Genomic DNA, 24,845 nt, shown 5'->3' with positions numbered 1-24,845 from the left:
ATACCCAAAGTCACCCTCTTGAATAAGAACTCACAATCTGACAAAGTTTGTTGGGGAAACAATATGGGCGAAACTAGGAACAGACCAACATCCTCTACCATATACCAAGAAAAGGTCAAAATAGATACATGATTTAGAAATAGTGATTCCATAAACAAACAGGAGAACAAGGAATGTTTTACCCATCAGATCTATAGAGAAGGGAATAATTCTTAACCAAATAAGAGATAGAAAATATCATGAAATGTAAAATAGATCATTTTGATTATATTAAATTATAAAATTTTTGCAAAACAAAACCAGTGCAACCACTAATGAAGAAAAAGCTAAGAAGGAATTTTTATAGGAAGTATCTCTAATAAAGAGATTCATTTTTCAAATATATAGAGAATTGAGTCAAAGTTATAAGAATATAAGCCATTCCCCAATTGATAAGTAGAGCTATGAACCATCGACTTCTAGATGAAGAGGTCAGAAATATGTAGAGTGATAAAAAGAAATGTTCAGAATCACTTTTGATCAAAGAAGTGAACATTCCCTCTGAGTCTCTTATAAACGTGGGAAAAGATATGAGGAACCAATCCAAAGAGCAATTTGGAACTATGCCCAAAGGTCAATCCAACTGTTCATACCATTTGCTTTAGCTGTATTACTACTAGATCTCTATTCCAAAGCAATCTTAAGATAGGGTAAAAGATCTACATACACAAAAATATTTATAACTGAATTTTGGGAGTGGCAAAAAGTTGGAAATTGAGGGAATTTTTTATCAATTGGGGAATGGCTGAACTAACTGTGATTTATAAATGTTATGAAATCCTATTGTACAATAACAAATGGTGAGAAGAGAATTTTACAAAAATCTGCCAAGACTTGTATGAACTGATACAAAGTGAAATGATCAGGACCAAGAGAACATTGTACATAGTATTAACAAAATTATGACATGATCAACTAATATGAGTCATTTAGTGATCCAAGTCAGTTACAAAGGAATAATGATAGAAAATACTATCCACTTCTAGATAAAGAACTAGGAGATTCAACACAGATTGAAGCATATTATTATTTTTTCTTTTTTTTTTTGCATTTTTGATCTATGTCTTTTTTTTTTTTTTTACAATATGACTAATATAGAAATATGTTTCACGAGATTATACATATTTAATCTATATTAAATTGCTTACTGTTTTGGAATGATGTGGGGTGGGGGAAAGGAAACTTTAGAAGTCAAAATTTTGTAAAAATGAATGTTAAAATTATTCATATATAATTGGAAAAACTAATGTTAAAAATAAAGGGTATATCAATTAAGAGTTCTATAAAATATGTAAAATTTCATAAATTAGTGTATAAAAGGGACTTGAATCTTGCCTGTTCTAAGTCTATATAAGCTTTTAGTTTATCTCTTCTAGATCAATTTGTGTACATCTCCCTTTTAAATTGTGTTTTAAAAGAACACAAATTTATAAGGAAAAAAATTCTGTAATTTCTCTCAGCAGAGCAGTCTAATCTTTACTTCTGAAGTCAGAATGTTCCAATGTATGAACTAAATTTTTCTGGCTTTAATTTTTAAATTTGAAGTCTTTTTTTGCTAGAAATGGTTGATGGATCTTCAAAACTTGATGACAGATTTTACTCTTTAGACTAATATTTCTTTGCTTTTGTAGTCATTTAATAAAAAAGCATAGTTAGACGTATTTCCATAAATTGAGATGATGTAAATTTAATTTGATGTATTTTCAACTTTTTTTAAAAATTTCTAAGGCCCTGGGAGTTGTTAAATGTTTTGTAACAACATGTAACAACATGATGCTTGTCTTCAGTTTTTTTTTTTAATTTTATTATTATTATTTTTTAATACCATGGAGATATTTCTTATGGTTACTGAATTTTAAATGACTTGAATTTCATAGTTATTGATCTGATAGGTATAATTTTGGTGTTTACTTGCTATTTTTTAAAAATTATGTATTGATAATTGATTATAGTATTTCTCATATGAGGAGGTAAGACAATATTAGCACTTTCAAGTTTTTTAACTGTAGCATTCACTCTTCGTTTTCAAATGCTTTAATGTACCTAACAGGTAATATTATTATTTATGCTTAACAAATTAAAAGTTCAGAAGTTTTCTTTGTGTTTCCATGATTAGTCCCATTTCCCTTACTTTTCTTTACAAATTTTGCATGAATCATCATTTAGTATATTGTTTAATAGCAAGTCATTTATAGCATACATTTTTAAAATTGAACTTAATGATCCAGTTTTGAGATTTAAAAATGTAAGCCATAATTCAATAGCATGCATTATTTCTTTTAAAGCAGTAGTACCTTAAACTGTTATATGTCCATACCTACCCTCTAACTTTTTCATCTCATAGAATAATGTTATCATTGAAAATGATTTTATTTTTAATGTCATCCATTTTCACTGTTATAGTGATAAAGATTTTAAGATTCATTTTTGTTTTTTTCCTAAATTATTTATCAACCTCAAAATGTTAATCGGTGTTTCATTCATGGAATACCATGATTCAGTATGTATGTGTTTATTTTTTAATTTAAAATCAGAAGCATAATTAAATAGAATTCTATTACTTGTTTTGTTTCATTTTGTCATTATGTTTCTTTACTTTTATTTATTCCATTTTTTCTTTTTTTATTTTAGTTGTGTCTGGTAAGTTGAAATTTTATTGGCCATCTTCTAATCACCGTCTCACTGTGACTGGACCTTCTCTTCCCCTTTCCATCCATACCCTTCCATGTCCTTCAACCAATCAACTTCCATGTTTCACTTGTCCTTGGCAACAAAGACAGACTGCACAGAATAAATTCTGCTTGAAGTCTGGGTAACAGAGAGTAAAGGTAATGGGGTTGCTAACTTTTTGTCTTAATGAAATGATATGTAATCTTAATTTTTCCATTGTGTTTAAAAATAGATTTATTATTTGATTCTTAATCTAATGAAGATTTTTCTTTGAGGTGTATGTTTTTTCCCCAATAACTGTCAGAAACAAAAATTAAAGCATTTGTGATAAAATGTTTTTGCTTGTGCCTTGTTAGAATGAAAAGTAGGTTGCTAGTTGCACAGCAACTATATTTGTTTTGCTGAGCCAGTTGGAATTAAGTGACTTCCCCAGGATCACACAGCTAGGAAGTGTCAAGTGTCTGAGAGCAGATTTGAACTTAGGTCCTCCTGACTTCAGGGGTGGTTCTCTACCCATTGTGCCACCCAGCTGCCCCTGCACAGTGTATATTTTTTAAAAAAAGAAACTGTTTACATTTCTATATTTATATCTATCATTAATGGTAATTAAAATGAAAATATAGGGTATTCTATTTGTACTTATGTCCATTTCTCTGGATAAAACTAATTTTCATTTGTGCAAGAAGCCAAAACATTTTGTACCTATATTTTGTGTGTGTGTGTGTGTGTGTGTGTGTGTGTGTATGCTTTTTTTCTACATATGAATCCAGTTTTGCAGTTTATGAGTTTAAGCCTCAGAAGTCAGCTGAATTCTTTTTTGGAAGTTACATTTACTCTTTAAGAGCTCAGGAAATGATCATTAACTATATTTCTACATTTCAATGCTACATATCATTTCAAAAGGTAGCTTTGCCTTTCAAATAATCTAGATCATTCATTATTCTTATCAGGTCAAAAAGTTATATATATTTTAAATATCATATAACTTTCTTTTAAAATTTTTCTTAATTGTAAAATGGGTTTCTATAAATGTTCCCACTCATGTCAGAAAACACAATAAATCAGAAAGACTCTTCACTTTAGACTTTCTTAGAAAATTAGAACTATGGAATATATGTCTTAAAGAAATGTGTTGTCTTTTTAAATTACCATTTCTTTTTCCTGAGGTAGATCTTACAGTTGGTATAATATTGTCTTTTGGATCTGCCTTCAAAATGTTGTAGTCATTTCCAAGCAAATATTCTTTCAACATGGAAAACAGGTTTAAAAACAAATAGGAATTCTGGCCTATTTTGAAGCATGTTTCTAAGGTTTTACAAAGGAAACCACTATGATAACTATATGACTAAATAGTAAAGGAAAATCTATTCCATTCTGCTTCAGTCCTCAGATTAAAAAAAAATATTATTTTGAAGTCATTAAGGTTCTCTACATTAAAATAATGCTACCTTGGACCTGTAATTTCATCCATTAGGCTGTTGACAATTTCCTTCGAGAGTTTTGCTGAAACATCTATATGCCTTTTCTTTTGTGATTATGGTTCCATTCTTCTTGCAATATAAATACATACATCATGATCTGGTATTTTGTCAGTGTCAGTACATTTAACTACTCTATGTCTGTAAGACTGAACTATGTTGTAATGATTGTTGGTTAAGGAAGTTTCATCATCATTGAAATCCCAGTGATCAGATTAAAGATCCATTACTCTTTAACAAGATATCACCAGTCCACTCCAAAATTATGTCTACCTTTTCCATAGATGGAGCCAGTCTTCTGTTACATAAGTTTCTGCCTACTCTACCAGTTCAATACTTTTTTGTAAGTTGCACTAACTCTTTAAGGCTTCAGGTGTGCTGTTCAGTAAATCATAGAATCTGCATGCTAATTGGCACTCTAGAAAATAACTTGCATCCTTGAAAGAATTTACATACATTTGCATCAATTTCTAATTATATATTTTCTGTACAGTGTATTTTATCATATTTCTTTTTATTATTATTATTTTTTTTAGTGAGGCAATTGGGCTTAAGTGACTTGACCAGGGTCACATAGCTAAAGAAGTGTTAAGTTTTTGAGATCACATTTGAACTCAGGTTCTCCTGACTTCAGGACCTGTACTCTATCCATTGCACTATCTAGCTGCCCTTATCATAGATCTAAAATGGTGTCATCCATTTGTGCCTACAATTTTTATTTGTTAGAAATCATGGTATAGTATTTACCCTATTGTATCAGTGGATGATTATTGCTACAAAAAGATAGATCTTTGTATCAGAAACGTACATAGGCTAGCCAGAAATATAATTTCAAAATGCTCTTCCTTTATCTTACTATTTCGATATCTTGCTAATATCTTATATCTCTCTGCCCTTTACTCAATCAAATTCCTAGGAAAAGCTATCTACTGTTTCTCTCCTCTTATTCATTTTGCAGTCTAACTTCCAACTTTGCTAATGAGCTTTAAACTGATACATTCAAAAACCTTTCCCTGATTCTCATTCATCTTGATCTCCCTGTAGCATCTGGTACTACCATCCTCTCTTCCTAGACTCTTTTCTTCTTTGGAGTTCTGTGATCTTGAGTCTTCTCCTGCTTTCTGTCTACTTCTGTTTCTTTTGTGAAATCATCCTCCATGTCCTGATATTTTAACTGTAAGTGCGTTCTCCAAGACTCTATCTTAAACTTTCTCTTCTTTATGCCAATGAATTTAACAATTGTTTCTGTATAGATGATTCCCAGATTTAAAAATATAAATCCCAGATTTACATATATTTATATTTATATATACCCAGCCCTAGTTTCTCTCCCAAGTTTTAGTTCAATATTACTTATTGAATGTAAATGATTTTTTAATTCATGATTCCATGAACACAAAATGCCCAAAAATAGAAGTCATCATCTTTCTCCAAAAACCTACCATTCTTCTATGTTTTCAAATTTTGTTACTCTATCCCAAGTATCTCTTACATCTCTTTGCTCCACTCTTCCCATACATATGCCACCTTAGCTCATATTCCCATCAGTACTCACCTGGTTCATTACAAATGTCAGTGCATTGATTTCCCTGCCTTAAGTCTCTTCCCATTTTGATCTATCCCCCACATAACTAACAAAATGAGTTTTTTTGAGGTATAAGTTTTAACATGTTACTATTCTCAACAATTCCCAGTGGTTTCTTTAGTAATGAAATATCAATTTCTTTTGCCCTTTAAAAACTTTTCACAGTCTAGCACCAAATTTCCTTTTTTTTGGACTTATTATATACATTCTCTCCCTACACACATCCAACTGGCTAGTCAAACTGGCCTTGGTGCTATTCCTTAGACTTGGTACTCCTTATTTCCATGCTTTTGTACTATCTCTCTCCAATTCCTGGAATGTCCTTCTTCACTTTTATCTCATAGAATTTCTAGCTTTCTTCAAGACTGAAATCAAGTACCATCTTCAATTCTTGATACTTTAAGAAGATAGTGTACTCACCTATATCAAAGTCAGCTTTTCATAGATGTGGGTTCTTCCTTGATTGACAGAAGTTAATTAAATGGAAGTCTTTTACTTATTGTGTACACTTTTTCAGACTCATTTCTTTTCAACTGTCTGAGACACCTAAGTATTCTCTCCTCTTGTCTTAAGTTAAAAATAAAATTAATGTTCTTTGAGAACAGAAAGCCTTTTACTTACATCTTTGCATCCTCAGTACTTAGAATATTCTTTGGCACATAAGTATTTAATAAATGCTTATTCATTTGTCCTATTCAGTTTTGTACCCACTTTGTTTTTTATGTGTAAAATTTATGTATTAAATGCATCTGCTTTAGCATTCTTCATCCTTTTGATTTTTCTGAGGTAGATTGGTAGACCAGTTTCTTTTGAGCAGACTTTCTGAACTCTTATAGGACTCAAAACCTTGTCTGCTCTAAACAGGTACATGTGTAATAATCCCCCATATACAACGAATAATTATCCTGTGGTGGACTTTTCAACTGGACATCCTCTAAGACAGGGACAAATTTTTTTTTTGTTTTCAAACATATCTTTCCATTTTATGGTTTGCTTGATGATGAGCAAAATATTATTGATTAACAAAATTATTCCTCTTTGTATTTAGGAATCTAGTATGATTTTAACTTAGACAATTCATGATAGCCCCAGGCTGTATTCTGTTTCAGCATATTGCTTCACAAAATTATTGGTTAAATGCATCATTATATACTTACTACAAGTTTTTCAAGTCTTTAATATTCTTGTTTTATCTAACCTTATTGTATATAAATGTAAATAAGTAATTTACTATACTGTGCCATAAACTGCTCAAGTGTAAACTAATTTAAAAAATTAAAAGTTGGAGTATAGGCTGGTCCCCCAACTTTGAAGATTAACGTTGTTAATCTCTATCTCCAAATCTTCCTTCCTCCTTTGTATTAGTACGTTTTTAGTCATACATTTTCTATTTTATTTTACCTCATTAGAAGGTGAAACAGCATAATATAACAAGAAAGATTATTTCCTAGGAGTCCTAGATTCTAGTCCCATGTCTAACTGAGCTCTTTGAAGACAAGTCATTTAATTATTTGTATCAGAGTAAACAATTTGGCATAACTATGGAGATATACACACACATACCAGACATATGTACATATGTACATACATACATATACATGCATAAGTACCTACACATGTTTTAGTACTTCATTGGACTTGTGATATCTTCATGTCCAGATTATATCACATCTATACTACATTTACACAGTTCCTATTTTTATGAATGTTTTGACACATAATACAAGTCTTTCTCTAGGATTTTTCTGTTGTAATTACCAGTTAAACACTGATCTTCCTTCTTACCATATGACTAGTACTTTTTGCTAATACATTTCTTCAGGGATTAACAACTACATTTTAATAAAACTGTTCTTGACAAATTATTCTTCCACAGACCTTTGCTTGACAAGAAAATTTTTGATAAGAAGAATGGATAATCGCAAACACTGACCTCATTCAAGAGAGAAAACAAATTTTGTATAATGGCAGCATTTATGGATTTGGTCTGAATGAACCTATTGTTTGATTCATTTGTTGTACTTAAGCAGTATTTCAGAGAATTTTGAGTAACTGAAACTTTTTAAAGTTAAGGGCATACAAAAATGGAAATACCCTAAGAGGAAAGTGGTTAAAAAAGAACATGTTTCATAATGTTGTTAAAATGTCAGGTTTGAAACGTTTATTTTATTTTTAACTTAGACAAGAGGAGAGAATACTTAAGTGTTTCAGATAGTTAATAAGAAATGAGTCCAAAAAAGTGCACACAATAAGTAAAAGACTTCCATTTAATTAACCTCTGTCAAACATAAAGCACAGCCTAAAAACTAGTCTACTATTTTTTTTTTCAGGAGTAGCTAAGTCAGCATACCTGATGTTTTCAACTGCCATTGCTTTCAGTATAACAGTTATAATTTTCCAACACTCCATTTGTTACTAGATGAAGTGGCCATTTAAGGTTGTATAAATCAAAGCTGGTAGTATTTTTAATGTCAGGATGAGCAGATGTTTCAAATTTTCCTTTATTTCCATATCTTTGTTTCAAAATGCCCCTTCCTGTGTGAAAGGAGACTTTTGAATCCTGTATTACTTTAAATTCATTTTTATGAAATAATTGGATTTAACATTTTAAATGGTTATAATTCACATAATAACATTTCAGGACATTTTACGTTAGTGATTTTAGAATCTCTGATCAGAAGCTCCTTATGTATATGATTATGGGTTTTTCATCCTTAAGCAACTGTAATTCAGACAAGATAATATTTATGCTTGCAAATATCTATTTAGGTATAGGTATATTTCATATATAAAGGACCAAATTTTATCCGATGAATTACTTGTTTGAATGAGAAGGTTAATTTTGGATGAATATATGGCAAAATCCTACTCCATAAGTAAATGACTATGCTCTATTAAATGTATTATCTTTACCACTTGAGTTCATATCATAAATGAGAATGGTACTAAAATGTATTACATTTTGAATAATATAAGTACAGCTTTAGAAAGTTTTTTTTTTTCACTTGGAAACATTTTATGTGCTTTTGATTTAGAACAATTTGCTATTTCCCTTCAGAACCTCCACACTTTATTGTGAAACCCCGTGATCAGGTTGCTGCATTGGGTCGAACTGTAACTTTCCAGTGTGAGGCAACTGGAAACCCTCAACCAGCCATTTTTTGGAGAAGAGAAGGAAGTCAGGTAAGAAGTTTTGTTTTGTTTTTATTATCTGTAATCATTGTTTCTAGAGGTACTATGAAAAAAAAATGGTTCAATTCTTTAGCCTTATACCATGGAGATGGTAGGGCTTCTGTGTTTTGCATGTTGTTTTATTAATAAATAAACCAGTTGATCAATCAATAAATATTTATTAAATATTTATTGCATTCTGGGAACTGTGCAAAGCTCTAGGGTTTCAAGAAGAGTCAAAACCAGCCCTTTTCTTCATGGAGCTTATATTTTTATAGGAGAAACAGCATGTTAAGAAATATGTGAATAATAGATAGAAGGTCCAACATGACAAAAAAGACCTTAAAAACTGGGGACTTGGGAAAACCTTCTAGAAAAGGCAGCATTTGAGAGAAAACATTCTAGGAATGGGGGGACAGCTGGGGCAGAAAACTGAGCATCATATAAGAGAAATAGCGTGTTGTAGCCAATGTAGCTGGATTACAGACTTTGTGATATGAACAAGAATATAGGAAAACTGGAAAGTTCTTAGATTTAAATAACTAGGGTATTTGTATTTCTTCTTAGAGGAAACAGGTTGTTTCCATAAATTGAGTTTATGGAGTAGGAGGTAGGTGATATGCTCAGACCTATATTTTAGAATGGTTGGCAGGAAAAAAGTGCCTCTGTCACATTTCTCTAAATAGGAATGGTACAAAGTCATATAAAATAGTATCTTTACAATAATTCAATTCATTGTGGTAACTATTTCAGAAACATTAACATTCTTTTCTGTTTAATTCATTGTTTTATTCAACATTCTGCTATCCAGAACTGTTAACTAGAAATTCTGCACATTTTGAATAATCAATATACCAAGAAAAATTGACATTTATATAATGAGCTAAATTTTAGAAAGTGCTTTGCATTGTTATATTATTTAATCTTCACAAAAATCTCTGAAATGGATGGGTACTATTATTCCCATTTTATAGATGCAGATAAGGGGGCTGAGAGAGGTTGGTCAGGCTAACAAAGCTTCTAGGTGTTTTAGCCAACATTTGAACTCAGAAAAATTTTCTGTTAAGCACATTAACTACAACACTACATTTCCTGGGCACTGCATAACACAGTTTATGCAATTGAAAGAATTTAGAAACTCCATCTATATATAATCAGTTAAGTCCTCAAAGGCAATATAAAACTAATGTACCTTATATACACTATTTTAATTGGTAAATCAATAAACATTCATTAAATACCTTCCTTTGGCAGTCACTGTGCTAAACTGTGGGCATATAAAGATAAAAGACATATCTTTCTTTCAGTAAATCCACAGCATAATAGGGGAGATATTATATAAACAACTATATATACAAACAGGACATGAATGAGTGAATGAAGATAAGTGTGAAATAGAGGTAGTCTCAGTGTGATGGCACTGAGATTAAGGAATACTGGGAAATATTTTATTATTATTATTATAGCTTTTTATTTACAAGTTATATGCATGGGTAATTTTACATCATCCACTCAGTTTCCATTTTCTGGACACTATACACAGGGCTGCCAGAAACATTCTTGCATATACAAGTCTTTTTGGGAAAGATTTTTTTTTTACAAGGTGGAACTGTGGCTGAAACTTGAAGGAAGTCAAGAAAGTGAGGCTGTTGGGATGAGGAAGAAGGAAATTCAGGCATTGAGGACAAGCAGTGAAAATGCTTGAAATCTGGAGATAATTTCATAAGTTAGGAACAGCACGGAATTCAGTATCTCTGAATTAAATAGTATGTGTTGGAAGAGTCAGAAGACTAGAAAGGTGAGAGAGGTGGGACAAGGTTATGAAAGGGTTTGTATTTTAAATAAAGGATATATTTTAACCTGAAGGTGAGAGAACAATTGGAGATAATTAAATGGGGACTGAAGAAGTGAAGAAAGTGACATGGCAAATGATAGTCAAACCTGTGCTCTAAAGTCACTTTGATGTTTGAATGTAGAATCACTGGAGTAGGAAAGACTGGAGCAAAGAGAGACCATTCAATAGTCTAGGCACCAGGGTTGTTTTTTTACATCCTAATACTTATATAGCTGTAGTCTGTTCTAATTTCTATGATAAACTCAAAGCTCTCATTTTCTTTTCTTATCTAAAAGCAAGAAAAATATATTTTTTATAATAAATGTTTCAGTTTTTGTGAACTACTCATCAGGTGATGTTTTGTCATGAAGAAAGAGCAGAAAGATTGAGAATGTTTTTTCTAGTTTGTTAGTGAAATTTTCCATTTGAGAGAACATCCAAATAGTTTATGAATCTTATATTTTGGAATACAAGAATTTGATACAGAATTGATATCTGGAAGATTAAAGAGAGCTTGTTCTTTATGTACTCTGCTGCTTATTTTCTTTAATATGTTAGTAAATACAATGTGTGTTTATAGTCCAGAATTTCCATTCTGTATCTGTGATCTGGGAATAAGTTGATCAAAAGATCAATTGTAACCAATATTGACGCTTTTAGTATTTATAATAAGATTTAAATGATGTGAGCTCACTAATTTGTTTAATTTAGTTCCATTTTCTACACAACATGGATATAAGCTTAACAAAAATTAGTAACTTGCTAATCTAGTTTGCTACTCCAACTTAAATTCATATCTTCTAATTGTTTTGATTGCTCACATTTTACATTATTTGCTCAGTGTCTTTCATTGGTTATGAAAAAGTCACAAACACACAAGCACAAATACAAACTAAAACAAAAACAAAAAACCTTTGATACCATCTATTTTTGGCATCCCTTTAATTAATAAAGGAAACATTTAACTTTATTTGATCCTGATTTTTACACTCTGATTTTTACACTTAAAGTATTATACTTTTCATTCATTCATTCAGTTTATTCTGTTGATGTCTTTTATATTTATATTATATATATATTTCACCTCGAAATACCAAATGTCCCAAAGTTCTTAGTGCAATTTGGAGGCATTAAAGTGATAATGACTTAAAACTTGTCTGTATATCAGTTCTTTACTCTTTCCCCTAAGGTAGTCAACCTTTGTTACAAAGAATAGAAAAAATTGGGAAAATAGTTCAGTCAAACTAATCTTCACATCAGAAGTCTTCAGAACAAGTAGGTGTTCTACACTCATACTTCACCTTTACAAAAAAAAGAAGAGAGATACATCTTCACAATTCCAATTCAGAGAAAATCATGATCATTATAATTACCTACTGTTCAATTTGGGTATTTTATTTCTTTTCATTCACATTACATTATTCATTACTCAGATTGTTTATTCTTTTCCCGATTCAGCTTTCTTTTCTGCCATTTTGTGCCATTTTTTTCTCCATTTTCATGTTTTCATTTTACAGAAGAGTAATATTTCATTTTAGTCATCTACCATAATTTGTTCAGCCATTCTTCAGATGGTAATTATTAAATTCCAATTCCATATTAACACAAAAAGTGTTCCTATGCAAATTTTAGTGTATATAAAGTATCTTTCTTTCTGGCTTTGACCACCTTATAAAGAATGCTTATCTTTGTGAACTTGGGGGCAAAGAATGGAATGTGATATTTCCAAATGTCTTTCCAGAATGGTTGCAACAATCTCTGCACACAAATGTATTTTTGTGCCTATCTTTTCACAGTTCTTCCAAAATTGACTAGTTCCAGTTTTTGTTACCTTTGCCACTTTTGATAGGTATAAGTAAAATTTGAATAATTTTTATTTAAATTTCTTTAATGCCTATTATTTGAAATTTTTCATTTGAGAACTATTTGTTCCTATCTATTGACTACTTGACTTTTGAGAAATGTATTTATTTTTCATCTAGATGTTTCCAACATAATACTTTTATTGCTCCCAGTTGCTATAATTCATAGTATCTGTAATAAAAATGCAGGTGATTTTTTTTTTTCCCTAGCTGCCAGTCAGGGGTTTGTTTTTGCTCTCATTCTGTTTGGCAGATTCTCTGCTTTCATTTTTTTATGTTATGCTCTTTTATCAGTTGAATAAATATTTAAATGGCTTAGTTATTTCAAGTTCTTTTTGTTGGACTCCATAGGAAAAATTTTACTAAGTGCCATAAAATTAATGTCAAGAAATGAGCAAGACAATTGAGAAGAATCATATAGAATTTGATTTCCATTGTGTAAGAGAGACTTTCGTTATTTCTGCCTCTGTTGGGTTAGCATCTTTGGTAGACCTACTATGGCTACCACTATTTAAATGTAAATTTGTATGTAAGAGGGATGTCATATGTGTGTGTTTACTTAGATATATGTACATAAGTAATAATTTAGTAAAATGTACTTGAAATTTGAATATATGACTTTAAATCCAAGTAAGTTTAGAGATATTGCATATTCTCTTTTCCCCAATTCTGTTTTCATGATCATATTTTATAATATAGCATTTTATGATCATCTCTAATTTATTAGTTTGAAAATTTCTTTCATGGGTTTTCAAATAGCCTTTGCATGAGCGAAACACTTCATTGTTTCACAAAATATGAGATAATGTACTATTTTATGTATGAATCTATCCTGATTTTATATTGACTGTCAAACATGGCCTTTCAATTTGAGAGCAGTTTGACTTTCATACTAACCATGGATACCCATTTGCTAAGTTTTTTAAAATGTAAGCTGATTTTTATTAAAATTTGATCAGTTTAACATATATTTTAACATGTTTAACATGTATTAGACTACTGACTTCTAGGGGAAAGGGTGGGGGAAAGGAGAGGATAATTTGGAACAGAAGCCTTTGCAAGGGTTAATATTGAAAAATTACCTATGCATATGTTTTGTAAATAAACGTCTTTAATAAAAAAATTAAACAAATTTGATCCATAAGAATTTACTTCATTGTATTACAGAAAATAGATTTTATCAGTATTTAATGGAAGCAATGAGGTAATTGAGATACTAAGATTATTTGCAATGGAGTAATAAAATGGGCATTCATTAATGTTAGAAACATATTATTTAGACTTGATGATAAACCATTAAATTGTTGGCTAAAGTTTAATTATACTGGCAAGTTGAAAAAAATTAGAGTTAAGAACTTGAATTTCTATCAGTCACATTTTTTTGAGAGAATGTTAACATTTCCTCCTTTTCCTGCTTACCTCCTCCAGTTGAAAATCTTATGTTCCATTTATCAATTCAGTGTAACATAACAGCGTCTTCTTTTGTAGGCAGTTCTATAAAATAGCCAGACCAAACTTAGGCTTCCTATATGTGATCAAAGTGACATTAGCCTTAATAGACTTTGAAAAAATATAGGTCTACATGTTTACACAGTGTGTTTATATTTGTGTATATTTTTCTATATTCATAGATATAAATATTTATTGTATTATTTAAATGTTTGAATATAAAAATATTAGAGTTTTTTAGGTCATTTAACATTATTCTTTCTTGTTCTCTCTCTAAATTATGTCTTTTAGAACCTGCTTTTTTCATACCATCCTCCACAATCTTCTAGCCGGTTTTCTGTCTCCCAAACTGGGGATCTTACTATCACAAACGTCCAGAGATCTGATGTAGGGTATTATATCTGTCAGACTTTGAATGTTGCGGGAAGCATTATCACAAAAGCCTACTTGGAAGTTACTGACGGTAAAGTAAAGAGTGGCTTATTTTAATATCTTACAGAGTCTTGATAAAAGCCTCAGTAATATACCCAGGATATATCTGTGCTCATATATTTTTACTTATAATATCACTCCATTTTTTTGTTATGATTTAGGTACAAGAATGAACAAAATATTTATAGAATGTTCTAAAATCCAATTGACAATACTGTTCATAAATAAATAATATCTTATACTTTTGTCTTAATTGAAGATAAATCAGCATTTCAGTATGGGGAAGTGAAACTAATAATTTATTTTTCTATAGTATAACTATTATCCAGTGTAATCTCTTTTGGGTGTCTGTGTGTTTGTGATGAAAGACTGGGTGATATAAGTAACATTAAAGAAAATGTATACATATGTACAAAGACATACATACATTATACATACACACACACATATACAGAGAGAGAGAGAAAGAGAATGTTGCTGTGTGATGATCTTTATTTCTGATTTAGCAGAAAATTTTCATTTTCTGTTTTTCATTGATGATTGCTCAGAGTGCCTAAATACAAATTTTTAAGACAATAGTTTGCTTACTGAGACGCAAGATTGAGAAGATTTGAAAATTTTTAATGTTCCATATTTTCCTTTTGCTTTAATTGTGGGAAAGGAATAAATAGAACAGAATATGATAGAAGCAGCATTAAAAGAATATGTATTGACATGTTTATATGCATATGTGTATGTCTGCATCTACTGTCAAATTGTAGTATAAGACATTAATATGAACTTAGTAATAATGAAACTAACTCAAATCCTAAATAAATGTAGTAATTTCCTCTTGTATGTTAGGACAATGATATTATGGGGAAAGAGGAAATATTATACCTATACATACATGTGTGTATATGGGGAAATTTTTTCAGTGCTATAGTTTAATATCTTGTGACTATTTGACTTATTATTTCTTTTATTAGTATCAATGAAAAAATATATATATTGTCAATGCAGGCCAAGGGAGAAATTAGAAACCTCTGTTCCTCTCTATAACAGTCTTATACTCTTTAAGCTACTATTTCTGCACCTAAACAAATCCAAAACTGATGTTCTGCACCTAAACAGATCCAAAACTGATGGAAAAAACAACTGAAGTAGAGGATAATATCAGCTATAATGAATTAATGCCAGACCCACTACTTTTGAGTGTTGTTTGTGAGTAATTTAATTTAGTTATGGACAATATCTGGAATGTTAGAGCTAAAACAATAGAAATTTCACCTACCTTTGGCAGTAGATGGTATACATTAAAAAAAACCAAAAGATTTCAAGCTCTTTATAAAGCGTGTATACATTGATGAATACTTTCTAGTTAATAGTCCCTTTCGTTAATCAAGGCATTCGAAGCGTAATAAATCAGTTCCCTAATTATGTGATCTCTCTTGAAGTCCTTTTAAAATGTCCTACGATGACCTGAAGATTGCTCTGTGTTTTCAAGGATCATGTTAGCAAGACATTAGCTCTAGCTATGTCAGCTGAAAGCTTTTTAATTGCCAAAATAGAAAATCTTCAGGAAGAGTCCTGGTTATAGACCAGCTTAGTTCAAGGCCATTCTTAGGATGGCTATATGATGATGAAATTTTTGGTTACAGAAACTTGAACAACAACATCAAAACTTTTGAATGGAGAGAATCTTTTCATATACACAGCAGAACACAAAAAAGGGATTAATGTGTGAAACCCCGAATTACATTTCTTATTGCTTGCTTTTTGAAAATGTACATGACACATTCCATACTTTTCTTTCAGGATTGTAACATTCGTTTTGTACTATCATTTATACTTCCTTCTGAATGTCCTCCTTTTTCTATTGTGTATAATTTTAAATGTTCCCATGGCTCTTTTATCAATCACACTCCATTTCATTTAAAAACAATGGAAAGAAGCCCTCCTCCAAAAATATCCCCAGACAAATTCCTTAACTTTTGTTCCCTTGGTTCCTTCACAAATGTGCAACTCCCATGATTAGACTTCCTTGCATCTTTAAAGTTTCATAGTGATGTGCCTTCAGGACCTTTTTTTTTTTTTTTTAATTTAGAGGGTAACTTTATTATATATTTTCAAGAAATAACAAGTTGTACGTAACAGATTTATAGTTTCATGTGTAATCATCTTCATTATCATGCTGTATTATGGAAATGCTTATTTTATTCCATAAATTAAAAAGTAATTATATATACATATATACATACATTACATATGTATATATATTTTGCTGAGGCAAGGCAATTGAGGTTAAATGACTTGCCCAGGGTCACACAGCTAGAATGTGTTAAGTGTTTGAGGTCAGATTTGAACTCAGATCCCCTTGATTTCAGGGCTGGTGCTCTATCTACTGCACCACCTAGCTATCCCAATAAATATATATTTTTTCATTATTAAAGCTTTTTATTTGCAAAACATATGCATGGGTAATTTTTCCAACATTGACCCTTGCATAACTTTTTGTTCTAAATTTTCCCCTCCTTCCTCCCATCCCCTTCCCTAGTTGGCAGGTAGTCCAATACATGTTAAATATGTTGAAATACATGTTAGATCCTGTGTGTGTGTGTGTGTGTATGTATACATATACATATTTATACAGTTATCAGGAGCTTTTATGGCTTCTCAGAATTCAATTGAAAGGGACCTAGCAATATCTGAATGCCTGGGCTGTCCATGTCTGAGCACGACTATATTATATTGCTTTTATTGCGGGAATTCCTTCATTCTTGCTGTGTCTGGATACAGAACCTTGTTGGCTATATGTTTTTTTGTCTTGTTGCTGATCATAATGGAAAATTACTGATATTTTTTTATCTCTAAATTGCCTAGTCATTCCCTTTCCTGCTTAAAATGTGTTTCTAGAAGATTTTAATGTTGTTTTGGGATTGATATCCTTTCATATAACTTCTCATTGGATTTCTTTGTCAATATTCAGTGCAATACAAATTTTAGGCTTTTGCTAGATTAGGTATTTGGGATCTAGGAGGTCTGACTCCATTTATGCAGACATCTTGACTGGAGGTGTTTATCATTCACAACAACTCCAAAAACATCTACCAAGCCATATGATAATCTGATTTTTGAAATCATTTTATCTCACCTTAAATAAGATAAATTCCTTAGAAAAATTTTTGAATGTATGATAATGTCAAAAGGTTTGTTTTCATTAAACAAATACACACACACAGACACACGCACATCCCCTTTTAATGAACTTAGTATTTGGAACTCACGGTATTGTTTTGTTTTTAGAAAGTAAAAAATAAATGACAAAGTTATTTTGACTTGTTCATTATCCCTGTAAACAATCTAGAGAAAATGTAATGTCAGTTCTGTAATATGATATGCAACTGAAAAAATCAACTGTGAGCTCACATAATTATAAAAAATTTCAATTATGGGACTTTTTTCTATATATTTAATCTTTTCAAGATAATACAACACTGTTAAGAGTACTTTCAATATATTTTTAGAAGAGCACATCGCACTGAAAAAATTAATTACTTTTTGTAACTCATAAGTCTTCTGTCCTTATTTTATTTCATTTTGTTTTTTACAAAACAAACCTCAGCTAAAATTGGAAAAGATTAAGGGAAAAAAAAGCTGCTAAACATGAGCATATTTTTTCATACCAGAATAATAGTCTGATAGACTACTAGTCAATTTCACACTAACAATCAGTGAATGCAGAGTTGGAAGGGTAAAATCAAAAAAAAAAAAAAAAAAAAGCTAAAATATTATTAAGCTATATACAGTTGCTGAATTGACTTTCTTGCTTTCCTATTTTTCTGAAATTGAATGCTCAGACCTAATAACAAGTGAGAAAAAATTGATGCATGACTCAAACTTTAGGGGGAAGTTTTTGAGCATAAAACATTTAATGGGACAAAAGTAGTGGTGCAATCTCTTGATTCTGGGAGCCAGTTATTTTTAATTAATTTGTTATTCAGAATTTCCTGGTATCCACTTAAGGACTTATTAGTTAAGTAAATATTTTCTTTTATTAACATTTTATTTTTTCTTCTTTTTGAAGTTTTTTTTTTTTTAATGGCATGTATGTGTATGCTTGCTGAGCAATATGAACAATACTGCTAATTACAAATCCTTCTCTACACTCCAAAATTTCCATTAATAATAATACTATTATTACTTACGTGTACCTCTCAAAAAGCTTTCATGTTCATTATTCCTCAACACAGAAAAGTACAGCAAAATAAATAGCAAGCTGCAAATCTCTTTTATTGGATCTATCATTTTTAGAAATAAGCCTCTGCTACAGAATTAACCTTTCCTCCTGGCTGTCACTTATACCTTGCTTGTCTCTAGAACTTTCCATACTTAGAAATTTTCATTCTTAAAGCATTAATTTCTTCCCTAATTGGTCCTTCCTTGCTTATAATATGAGAATTAGGAAACCATTTAGAAAAGTCTGCTAGAGACCCTTCCCATAAAACACATGGCTCTCATCTGTAGTGCCATGTTCTGTGAGATTTCAAAGCACATGTCCATACCAAACTGGGAGGATTAACAAGAACCTTATGTAATGTGGGCACCAATTTAGGAAGTTTATCTCAATACATTATTGATCTCCTTCTTACCATGGTCCAAAGATCAACTTGTCTAGGTCTAATCTCCCTTTCTTTGACTGAATTAGAGAGGTTTCTTACTCTACCTGAGATTCAGTTGCATATCTGCCTCTCTCTTTCCTTTACCCATTCTTTATGCCCCAAAGTGTCTTATGATGGCCTTACTCTTGTGTGAGTTAAAACATGCTCTCTAAAATCTGTTGCTTTTAGGATTATAACTTGAGTATATGTTACTTAGAAAACTTATATTCCTTTGAAAGTATCTATAATACACCTAGCCAAGTTCTCATGCTGTCTTTGCATATAAAAACCAGAATTTTCAGAAGTTACAATACCAAAGCTTGTGTGGTCCAAATGGGTAAGATGCAGAGTGAGTTCTGTTGATTGTCAAATTCATAAGAGTTTTAACAGTTCTTGTTAACAGAAAGTAACTTAATATAAAACTGAAAGAAATGGGGAGTTTAATCACTGGGAGTTTAAAAGGTCTTGAAAAATAGGATAATCCAAAAGGACCTAAATGAATGCAACACTTGCCAAGTGGATCCATTAGAACCATATGTTGAAACCATGTAAATGAAAACCAGCTGGCATTATACCATTGTCTTTTCTTTGTATCTATTGAACAAAAAGCTATCTAAATACATCACTATGCCTTTTGTTGAATGAAGGTTGCTTCTTAAATTTCAACTGAGGTAAGCTAACATGATTCTTTAGCTTTCCAGAATTAGAAATCTAGAAATTCCTCAATTACATGGCTGCCTGGCAATAATTTTTAAACTCTTTCACCATAAAGGTACTTGAAAATGCCAATTATTCTGGTCTATTCCCCATTATAAAGAAGTACTTTGTCCTTTCAATATTCTGAATCAATATATAATATGAATGCAATCTGAATAATACATATCTCCTACATTAATTGACTATTTAATAATCTTTAGTTTGTTTCAAAGCCTAGAGGAACTACTGTTGCTCAGATGATTAAAAAATTGTTTCCAGTTGTAGAAATCTGTTTCCTATTATTGTTTCTTCTGGCAGTGATTGCAGACCGGCCTCCCCCAGTCATCCGACAGGGTCCTGGGAATCAGACGGTAGCAGTAGATGGTACTTTAGTCCTCAACTGTGTAGCCACAGGCAGTCCAGTGCCCACAATTCTATGGAGAAAGGATGGCGTCTTGATCTCTACCCAAGATTCTCGCATCAAACAACTGGAAACAGGAGCACTGCAGATCCGTTATGCCAAGGTAATTTGAAATTACTTCCTCTAGCTTTCTGTTGTTTTTCAATTTGTCTATGCTTCTTCTAATGGTATTTCAGGCTCTAATTTTAGAATTCATGAAATGTTAAATAGCAGTATAAATATAGTTTCACTTCATTATTTAGTCCTTTTAAACATTCCACAACATCTACATAAGTTGCTTTATATTTTTATGTACATTGATGGCAGTGATTTACGTATTGTTTCTATCTTGTGAAAACATTTTAGAGACTGGAAGACAAAATCCTCTCTAAAAGGAGTATGATACAGTAATTGCAGATTTTTTTTTTTTAAAACATAAACACCAGTTCTGAATGCTTCAAGAATTATTCATTTGTGAACATGAAGTTTGAAGATAGGTTCAGCGTTATATAATTATGGGGAATGTATATAGTCAAACAAAACTAAAAGTATGTATATGCTGAATAAAATTCATAATTAAGGGATTAAAAAATGAAAACTCTACAAGTATATCAGGACAATTTAAGGATTTGTTTTCTCAACACAACATAGCCACTGTTTTTCCATGGTTGTGTGGCTTTATTGTTCCTTTTTTTTTTTTTTTCTTTATAATATAATATTATACAAGCTGAAAGAATATATAGCGAAAGGAAAGATTTATGTATACTTATAATTGCTTTTCCAGATGACTGAGTTCTTGATTGTTCCAAATATTTATTTTTTTTCTTTCTCAGCTGGGTGACACTGGTCGGTATACCTGTGTTGCATCAACTCCTAGCGGTGAAGCAACATGGAGTGCATATGTCGAAGTTCAAGGTAAAATGAAAATGTTTCATTTGTTTATTTTTTTAAAGCATATAAGCTAAGATTTGAATTATTTTTGAGAAAGTAGACATAATCAAACCCAAGGATGTATACATACATCTATGGAAACAGAAAAATGTGAACATTTCATTATGCATAGAAATATTCTTTTCTTTTATTTTTCTTTCCTTCTTTTTTCTTTCTTTCTTTCCTTCTTATTTTCTTTCTTTCTCACTCTCTCTCTTCTTTCTTTCTTTCTCTCTCTCTCTTTCTCTCTCTCTCTCTCTCTCTCTCTGGACTCTCTCTTTCGTTCTTTCATCTTTTTTTTTTTTTTTTTTTTTTTTTGCTTCTTTGTTAGAATTTGGAGTTCCCGTTCAGCTTCCAAGACCCACTGATCCAAATTTAATCCCAAGTGCCCCATCAAAACCTGAAGTCACAGAAGTCAACAGAAATACAGTAACATTGTCATGGCAACCAAATTTGAATTCAGGTGCAACGCCAACATCTTATATCATAGAAGCCTTTAGGTAAAGTAAACATGATATATGCTGTATTTCATACTTTGAATTTACAATTGAATACACATGTTCTAACTTGTATTTATCTGTACTTAGCCATGCATCTGGTAGCAGCTGGCAAACTGTAGCAGAAAATGTGAAGACAGAAACATTTGCGACTAAAGGATTAAAACCTAATGCAATTTACCTTTTCATTGTGAGAGCTGCTAATGCATATGGTCTTAGTGATCCAAGTCAAATTTCAGATCCTGTGAAAACTCAAGGTAAAAATGAATTTCTTAAATTTTATAATACCATTTTATCCAAGGAGTTTATGTTTTTACTATCAAATAATGTGTTTTACAAGGTAGTACTGAATTTTAAAAGATGTTCTCAGAAATACCCAGTTGATCTTTAATATTCATCTTGATCTGAACAAAATGAATAACTACAAAGAGGATAATTTTTTTGTTCTTTTAAAACTTAAATTTATTTTAACAAACACAAACTAAGCTAAGAATGTAATGAATTATCATTATAATGATATCATGGATGATTTTTGCTCTCCAGGATTATTTATAAAATTAATTTTCCCAGATTTCAATTTTGAATATGTTAACAAAAATTAGAATTTTTAATCTACAGTATATACTTAAACTCTATAACATATACTTAACATATTTAAAATTGGTTGGCTTTTACTGATATTGACATGCCAGTACCTATAACCTCGAGGATGATGCTGTAGAATTAAAATAAAAATTGATTGATTCTATCTATAAATTATATAAATGTAGAAACTAGTTTAAAAAAAAAACCAACCACAAGATCAAAGTTCTCAAATCCATCTATTCAATAAGCATCGATTGTAATACAATCTTATTGTTTGGTTTTAAAAGTTGTTTAGCATATTTGTGTTGGATTATCTATGAAACCTTGATAGAACATTTAAAAGTATAAATTCCTGTTTTTTCCTAATAATTGATATGAAACAAAAGAAGAAATTATAATAATTTAAAAATTCAGCTTATGAAATTTTTTATCACCCAATCACTATTTTCCATTTTACCCTTAAAAGTAACAATTTAAAAAATGATAATTTAAAAAAATAGCGAAAATAAGCATTTTATTCTAGCTTAATATTTATTTTATTTAAGCAAGTTATTTATCTTCTCTAAGCCTCAGTTTTCCTGTCACTAAGAAGTATTTACAATGTATTTTACAAAGTGGATGTGAGACTCAAATGAGCTAATGGATTGTGAAAATCTTTTATATTATGTGCTTTACAAATATGAATTATTAACATGCTTTATGAAATTTTTCATCTAGAGCATATGTTATGTTGGAAAAGTTGTATGAAATTCCAGTTATCCTTGAGAATTTCACATGCAAAATTTTTTGTAATTAAATTGTTAATGAAAATTCATTAATTCTTTTATTTGTTTAAATAATTAATTTAAATTTTAAATGCATAATCAAAAAAATTGCCATGTAGACAGCAGAACATAAGAGGATTCAAAATATAAAGCTATAAATTTACAATCAAATCTATATGATAACCATTATATTCACATCTGCCCAGCTTTGCTTCCTTTTAGATTTTCTTTTGTTCTCTTCTGTGCACTTTTTATTTTATTTTTTTCCTCTTCCTTTTCTTCCCTTACTCAAGAAGGCTGCAATTAAGCATGGGCACACACTCACACATATATGTATACATGTGCATAGATACATATATGTATAAACATACACATATACATTATATATATCTAAGACTGTATTATGCTTGTTTGTACTCTTTTTTCTCTGAAGGTGGGTAACATCTTCCTTCATAGGTTCAACTCTTTTCATATTTCTCTAACTTAAGCAGCTCATCATTTTCTATACCACGGCAACATTATTTTGTCTGATTTTTTAAAATAGTCTAAAATAATATTGATTACTGTAGCTAGATGGAGTGTAGTTTCTCTGTATTTCTCTTTTCATTAAATATATTTTGGCTTTAAATTGTCTGAAGTCATGATTACTACCCCTGCTTTTTTACCTAATATACTCTACTCCTTATTGTTATTATATTTATGTATATCTTTTGCTTCCTATCCCTCTTGACTCCTCCTGTTACTTAACCTACCACCTCCTTTCCACAAATTCTCTCCTTATTCTCTTCCCCTGCCCATATCCTATTCCCATTAGTGCTATACCAGTCAGACTCCCAAGAAACTATTTTAATGACCTAGAAAAGATTAAAACAAAATTCATCTTGAAGAACAAAAGGTCAAGAATTTCAAGGGAACTATTGAAAAAAAATCAAATAAAGGAGGTCTAGCTGTACCTGATCTAAAACTATATTATAAACCAGCGGTCACCAAAACCATTTGATATTGGCTAAGAAATAGACTAGTTGATCAGTGGAAATAGGTTAGGTTCACAGGACAAAACAATCAATAGCTATAATAATCTAATTTTTGACAAACCCAAAGACTGTAGCTTTTGGGATAAGAATTTACTATTTGTGGACAACTGCTGGGAAAATAGGAAATTAGAAACTAGGCATTGACCCACACTTAACACTATACACCAAGATCAAAATGGGTTCATGATCTAGGCATAAAAAAATGAGGTTATAAATAAATTAGAAGAACATAGGATAATTTATCACTCAGAACTGTGGAGGAGGAAGGAATTTGTGACCAAAGAAGAACTAGAGATCATTATTGATCACAAAATAGAAAATATGAAGTTAAAAGGCTTTTATACATACAGAACTAATGCAGACAAGATTAGAAGGGAAGCAATTGTAGAGGGCTGAAAGTTTGAATAGGTGTATTTGAATCAGACAACCAAGCACTTAGGACTAATTACCTATTCTCATATGAGACAATGACACTATTAGCATATGTTTGGATAAGATGCTGGCTCAATGTTTTGTGTTAAGATTATTTTAGCCAAGGATTTAGAGGGTGGGGTGAGATAGGCCAGAGCCACTTTGCAGCAGGACTAAGAGGAGAAAAACTGGTGACCTTGGACTTCACAATCCAGGATAAACTTTGGCAAGCCTGTGGCAGTTTGTCTGTCTCCTTCACTTCTTCCCCTAAAGACCAAGGACTTTAATTTATCCTGATTCTGGCTGACCCTGAGGCCCTCCAGGGAGCTGGCCCAGACTTTACAAGCAATAAACTGGGAAAACATATT

The 24,845-nt window shown here is 30.9% G+C and overlaps 1 protein-coding gene across 5 annotated transcripts in view; it reads left to right on the top strand.

Moving 5' to 3' along the window:
• ROBO1 (roundabout guidance receptor 1) overlaps positions 1-24,845 on the top strand; it is a 622,307-nt gene that overhangs the window by 485,289 nt on the left and 112,173 nt on the right. For 4 of the 5 annotated variants that reach the window (XM_031958837.1, XM_031958839.1, XM_031958835.1 and 1 more), the window contains exons 7-13: positions 2,671-2,679; positions 8,831-8,955; positions 14,380-14,551; positions 20,175-20,380; positions 21,090-21,171; positions 21,518-21,686; positions 21,774-21,940. In XM_031958837.1, coding sequence (XP_031814697.1) covers positions 2,671-2,679; positions 8,831-8,955; positions 14,380-14,551; positions 20,175-20,380; positions 21,090-21,171; positions 21,518-21,686; positions 21,774-21,940 — 930 coding nt within the window. The remainder of the gene's footprint in view (positions 1-2,670; positions 2,680-8,830; positions 8,956-14,379; positions 14,552-20,174; positions 20,381-21,089; positions 21,172-21,517; positions 21,687-21,773; positions 21,941-24,845) is intronic. The other variant, XM_031958836.1, reaches the window with a different exon arrangement.

This window comes from Sarcophilus harrisii, chromosome 3 (genome assembly GCF_902635505.1).
Source record: "Sarcophilus harrisii chromosome 3, mSarHar1.11, whole genome shotgun sequence".
Lineage (NCBI taxonomy): Eukaryota > Metazoa > Chordata > Mammalia > Dasyuromorphia > Dasyuridae > Sarcophilus > Sarcophilus harrisii.
This window is presented reverse-complemented; position numbering and strand designations above follow the sequence as displayed.